General features: G+C 28.8%; 1 protein-coding gene across 1 annotated transcript; it reads right to left on the bottom strand.

Moving 5' to 3' along the window:
• Positions 1 to 5,754: 5,754 nt before the first annotated feature.
• Positions 5,755 to 6,606, bottom strand: LOC131598263 (uncharacterized). Its single transcript, XM_058870879.1, has 2 exons — positions 6,305 to 6,606; positions 5,755 to 6,058 (listed from the first exon to the last, which is right to left on the bottom strand). The coding sequence occupies exons 1-2, from the start codon at positions 6,604 to 6,606 to the stop codon at positions 5,755 to 5,757; spliced, it is 606 nt and encodes a 201-aa protein (XP_058726862.1).
• Positions 6,607 to 6,940: the final 334 nt, after the last annotated feature.

A 6,940-nucleotide genomic window follows, 5' to 3' on the forward strand; every position in this document is an offset into this window, starting at 1 on the left:
ACTGATTTTTGGAATGAACGAGATTGTTAGTGAATCAAATGTGTAATTGCATTCTTTCCTTTACTTTCTTACAGAAGTTATGTGATTAGTTATGCTAACATTTTGTCGCATTAATAGTTGAATTATACATGTAGCAAAAATGAATAGAATGAAGAAGTTGGTAGAACAACAACTATGATGACAACAAAGAATTGATATGGTGAAACAGCGCCAATCCCATTTCAAAAGATCCCTGAAGGTAATTCAATTACCATGATTTCTGAGTGTTGAATTGAACATAGTCTATCATCATAGTATTAATAAAGTTGCTTGTCTAGGAATGGATGTTTTAGACAGAATGTTATTAGGAACTGAGCCCCATAGTTGCTTCAATGAAAATTTGATGACAATGAGTTATGATTAATGTTTTATAAATTGGATTAGTCCTTGAACTGATGAATAGATTTTTTTTCTTTTTGGTTTTGAGGTCTGTTGAAGGTGTCGTTCTCTATCTATACAATACATTTATATCGATGGCATAATATTCTACTACAAATAATCAAGACTCACAAAGTGTTTGCTTACAACAAATTTTGTTTACTTCGCTGTAGATATAGTGAAGATCTTAATGGAGGCTCATTTTGAACTGGCAATGACTGTGATCCATCCAACACAACACCCTTACATACAGCTGCAACACAAGGGCACACTGAGGTAGTGAAATTTCTATTAGAAACATGTAGTAGTTTGGCTTAATTCATCTAGACCATTCAAGTTACTATGTAATAAACCAAACATTGTTTCTCTTTATTTGCAGCAAACAAACACATCCAATTTTGTTCTTTTAGCTCTTTTGTGAAGTTTAGAAGTAGCTGTTGTTGTGCATTGAATGGAAAAAGTGAAATTTTATAGATAGTATATCTTTGGTTGCATGATCATTGCCTTCTCTTGATTTTTTATAGCTTAATGAAGAAGAAAGAAACATGTTTTTACTTTGGTTTTTGAGATATATCTATCTATTAGCACAAACACCAGAAATACGACACCGACACGTCCACACATTTAATAATATGATAAATTAATAAACTAAAGGTAATCACAAGTGTCGATTTGTGTTTCATACACACAGATACCGTCACAAACACACTCTTTTTAATGGTGTTGGTGCTACAGAGATATCAATTAACTTAGTCGTCTTTTCAAATTCCGCTACACGAGTGCGCCGCTATTTGACAACATTTGTACTAAATTCTACAACACTTAGCACAACTATATCCGCAATTTAACAACATTATTAATTTGCAGGATTCAGTTTCACTATACTTTGGGGGACGGGGGGTAATGGTGTATGTTTTACTTGGTGTTCATGTTAACCAGCTTTAGATGAACTAAGCAAATTCTACAACTTTGTATGTGCATATCTACTCTCTTTTCTTTACAACAGTTTTAGTAAAATGATAATGACATAATCTTTTTTGCACTTTTGTTTTCAGGTTTTTGTCTTTGTAATGTTTAAGGAGGTAAAATATGTCATTTTTGTTTTGGTTTGAGAGAGTTGATTTGTGCTCTTTGAATGGAAAGGAAAAGAAGTGATGACTATGAATCAGGTCCGCTTATTTTGCAGGAATGTATTCTTCCATGGCTTATTCATTTGCACAGGTATGATGCTGCTAAAAGCAAATTAAAGTGGAATTTATTTTATAGTAAAACCAGTAATGTTATAATCAATTTCTTTTTTTAATCCATTGGTCAGTTTAGAAGTTGTTTTGGTATTTCTACACCACATTTTGCATATTTCTATACTTTGTGTATCTTGGAATGCTGGTAATGTAATTAAGCTTAAATCTGGATTTAACTTCAGTACTGTCAACTGCAGTCTACACCGTATTCAATCTCTTTTATGAATTCCTCATGCCAGGACCTGTAAGCCTCTCCTTGATGTCCATAATTTCTTTTCATAATTTAGTCTTTATAGCTTAATATTTAAGACCTGAAGTTGTGGCTTGATTTTGTTTGGATAGAACAGAATCATAGCTGCATCCTAAATAATATTTGTGTTCAGTTCTAATATGGTGAAGATTTTGTTAATATTGTTAAAAATCAAGTTTGACTAACCTAGGTTTGAATTTCGTAATGTGCATAAAATTCCTAAATGGTGGGTTTGGTGCTACTAGATCTGCCCTACAGCTTGGTCCTTGAATGGCCTGTTAACTTCACAGTATGGAGAAATGGACAAGGAAATTCTTATATTTGGGGACAAAAAATAAGTTGGTTCTTTTCTAAAGAATTACTATGGATTCAGAAATGACATATTAAGTATTGTGGCTGTGGCACTCATTGCTTACCCAATTATCTATGCATCCCTCTTTGCCTACTGTATACGGAAAATAAACTACCAAAAGAGATAGAAACAGATATCACAGATTGCCTCTTCTGCAGTGTGGTGGATACAATTTTAATGTATAGAAATATAGGAATATAAGGCTACGTCATTGAGCAAAACCTCTCTTGCAATTGTTTATACATAATATACATTTTTGTTTTGTTTTTTTTAAATAAATGATGTAGATGGGATTATTTTATCATGTATTTTTGGGTTTTCATTTGAAATTGTTCATTGTTTTAATTATTATATTCAACTGTCAAGAAAAATATCTGATAGCATCCAATTACGTATAAGCATCATTAATACTATGTTCTTTTCAATAAATTGATATTAAATAAGATTAAAGTATGAATAGTATTAAAAATATGAAACTATTGATATGTCTATTTATCTTTTTATTTGATGGATGAGAGTATGGGGACTACTAAATTTTGTTTTGATAATAACAGTTTTTACTAATTGTTATTATTGTATTAGAGTTTATAAAAGAACTGAAAAATAGTGTTTAAAAAAATAATATTATCTTTATATTAATTGTATAGAATTAAATTTAATAAAGTTTTTTTTAAGATTAATAATATCTCAATTAGAATTCTTATTAATTTTATTATTAATTAAAAATAAATATTAAACAAAATTGATTATTATTATTTGATAATTGGATATTCAAACAGAACATCTTTGCCAGACAATTTCCTATAAACTGCAGAAAAGGTCTCCAACTTGTACTCAATGTTGTTTCTCTCCTTGTAGTCCAATTTATGGTTCTAAAAAGTTTTTTACAGTTTTGAATTTTAAAAAGAAAATAATATACAAGAAAATTTATGCTTCTAAAATGTAATTAATAATATTTTTTAAGTTAGTTTTAGTGTATAAAATATGATGCAAAAATAAGATTATGTTTTACTAAACCCAGTGTTTTAAAAACCGGACCGGACATCAAATCGGTGAGGGTACTGGGTCACTGGTTTATTGGTCGAACCACCGAGTCATTGGTCGAACCGCATGACTAAACCGGGTTAAATCAGATAACTCGGTTGAATAGACCGATCGTTTTAACAAAATTATATAGGTATAAAATCTATCGAACCGGATGATTTAGTCTCTACAAAATATAACTAGCACTTAAATTTTTTGAAAATATCATACTGTAAATAAATTCACAAGTTTATAGTTTAAATTCAAATTTTACACATAGGTATCACACACAATCAAATAGAACATAATTATAAAATATAATTGCAAACGAAAGGTTAATCGCAATATAATCTAATTGAATAATTTATAACAAAATAATTCCATTGTCTATTAAATTTAATTTCAATAAAAAAAATTGTTTCAATGTTGGGATCTCCTTCAATATCAAAATTATCGGTAACAAAATCAACCGCATCTGAAACAATTTTTTTATTTTATTTTTTTATTTTTTATTTTAATTTTTCATTAAAATAGTAAAAGACATTGTTTTAATTTTTTAAAATAAAAAAATAAAAAAATAAAGAAATGCATTTAAACCGCCGGTTCACAAAAACCGCCGGTTTTCCCGGTTTTAGCGATTTACACCGGTTTGGACCGGTTCACACCGGTTCAAAGACATTCCCGATCCAACTATTGAACCAGACTGGTTACCTGGCCGGTTCCCGATTCGACCGGTCCGACTGGCCAGTCCGGTCTGGTTTTTAAAACACTGAGTCTAAACCTTTTGTACATATGAACATGAAGTTATTGATCAAAATATTAATTATTAACGGGACATGAAGTTACTGATCAAAATATTGATTATTGACGGGACATGAAGTTACTGATCAAAATATATTTTAAGGTACACGGGGACATGAAGTTATTGATCAAACTAATATTTGTACACGGGAATATGAAATTATTGATCAAAATATTGATTATTAACGGGACATGTAGTTACTGATCAAAATATTTTTTTTTATTAATTATACATTCAATTATTATTTTTTTTACAGGTAACCAGACATTTTTTTATTAAAAAAATATATCTGAAACAAATGCGCGTCCCATACCAGAACCCGTGCGAACGCACGGGTTTGTTACTAGTGTGTCCTAAGGGCACATGTTAAGCATATTATAATTAGAAAAATTTAAATATAATTAAATGCAATAAAGTCATATTTAAAGTTTCGATACATTGAATGCATAAGTTCTAAGAAAAAATTTCTATAAATATATCATTAACTTGTGCCCTTGAGGCACATGTTAGCTTTTCCCTTAGAATATTTATCACATCTACTAGTTAGTACTCATTCATTTTTAATTGTGGTATTTATAAATTAAAAATTATTTAATAATTATTTTAAAATTTAATACAACATTAATATTAATCTATTTTGACACATATTACACTGTAGATTTTTATTATTAATTTTAGTGTTAAATATGTTTGTGGTCTGTATAAATATTTTAAATTTTATTTTTAATCTCTATTAAAAAAATAATATATTTTGATCCCTACAAAATTTTTATGCATACAGTTTTAATTTCTATTATTTTTAAAATTTTTAAAAATTGTTTAATAACTCTTTAACTTTTAAATTTTTAAATAACTTTTTGCATACATGTTTAAAATATTGTAAAATATTAATTTATCAAATTTTAGATTTTTTAAATTGAGAAAAATTAAATATGAATTTTTTAAATTCTAAAAGATAATGATAAAAATAATAAAAATATCGATTTCGAAATTAAATTTTGAATACTTTTTTTCAAATAATTTTTTATAACGTTCTAAACATATATGTAACATAATCATTCAAAAATACATATTTGTCTTAAGTTATTAATTTACTTCGAAATTAAATTTTGAATACTTTTTTTCAAATAATTTTTTATAACGTTCTAAACATATATGTAACATAATCATTCAAAAATACATATTTGTCTTAAGTTATTAATTTACTTATCGCTTTGAATTTTATGTTGTTTTTTTCCAGTTTCATATATGCACACCATATATTTGATAAAAAAATTGCAAGATGATTTTTACCAATATTAGCATCGCTAGGTTTGATTCTCGTCACTTTGAAACACTTGAGAATAATACATTGATATTTAATTACATAGTGAAATTAGCTCTCAGGTTAGTCTTATTTATGTTAAAAATAATACAATGAGAATCTCTTACTTAAGTGGGATAAATCAATACACAGTGATATCATATATATTCTAATAAATAAATATCAATCTAATAATTATACAATAATTATATCATATCTCAATCAAATTATATCATATTCTAACGCTCCCCTTCAAGCTAGAGCATAAAGATTGTAGGCATCGAGCTTGTCATATATGTAAGCTAACCTTGGTCCCCAAAGGGGTTTTATGAACAATTCAACTAATTGATCATTAGAACCAAAAAATTAAGTAATAATCTCACCTGACACAAGCTTCTCACAAATAAAATGACAAACAACCTCAATATGCTTAGTTCGTTCATAAAAGATTGATTTAGAGGCAATATGTAATGTTGCTTGATTATCATAAATGACACTCATAATGCCTATTTTACAAAAGTTCAACTCTTGGAGAAGATGATTGAGCCATATGAGCTCTTGGGTAGCATGTGTCATAGCTTGATATTCAACTTCAACATTATATTTAACTATGGCATTTTGCTTCTTACTTTTCTTTGAAGTTAAATTTCCACCAATAAGAATACAGTACCTATATATGAATCACCTATTAGAGAGATATCCATCACAATAAGTGTTTGTATATGCAACGATATATGAATTACCTTTGCCTTTGTAAATGATACATTTTCCAGGAGCTCCTTTAATGTACCTCAAGATTTCAACCACAACATATCAATGACTATCACAAGGAAAGTTCAAAAATTGGCTCACTATACTAACAACATATGCGATATTTGGCCTTATCATGGTCAAATAACTTAGCTTACCAACTAACCTCTTATATGTTCCAGGATCTGAAAAAGACCATCCACGATCTCTTAGGAATTTGATATTTGAATCCATATGGGTGTCAATTGGCTTACAATCTAGTATACCAGTTTCTTCTAAGATATCCAAAACATATTTGTGTTTGGGAAATAACAACTCTTGCCTTATAATGAGCCACCTCAATTCCAATAAAATACCATAATTCTTTTTATCTTTGACTTGAAAGTGATAGAGTAGATGTTGCTTAAGTCCCGCAATTACATCATAATCTTCACTTGTAATGACTATATCATCGACATACACAACCATATAAATGCATTTGTTATAGGAGTATTTATAAAATACAGAGTGTTCAGGTTCATTTTGAATCATTTCATATTGTTGAACCACACTACTAAATCTCCTGAACCATGCTCGAGGAGATTATTTGAGACCATACAAGGCTTTGTGAAGATTTTATACATATCCACGACTCCCCCTTAGCAACAAAACCATATGGTTGCTCTAAATAAACTTCTTCCTCCGAATTTCCATGAAGAAATGAATTCTTTATGTCTAAATGATACAACGGCCAATGAAGTATGGCATCTATATAGAGAAAAGGATGAACAAAATCCATTTTGGCCAAAGGTGATAAGGTGTC

This window comes from Vicia villosa, linkage group LG4 (assembly GCF_029867415.1).
Source record: "Vicia villosa cultivar HV-30 ecotype Madison, WI linkage group LG4, Vvil1.0, whole genome shotgun sequence".
Lineage (NCBI taxonomy): Eukaryota > Viridiplantae > Streptophyta > Magnoliopsida > Fabales > Fabaceae > Vicia > Vicia villosa.

Bases quoted from the DNA above. Each gene is read 5' to 3' on its own strand.
- LOC131598263 (XM_058870879.1), bottom strand. From the start codon at position 6,606: ATGGTTGTGTATGTCGATGATATAGTCATTACAAGTGAAGATTATGAT. The intron at 6,059-6,304 runs GTTAGTTGGTAA...ATTCATATATAG, and splicing joins GATCCTGGAACATATAAGAG to GTACTGTATTCTTATTGGTG.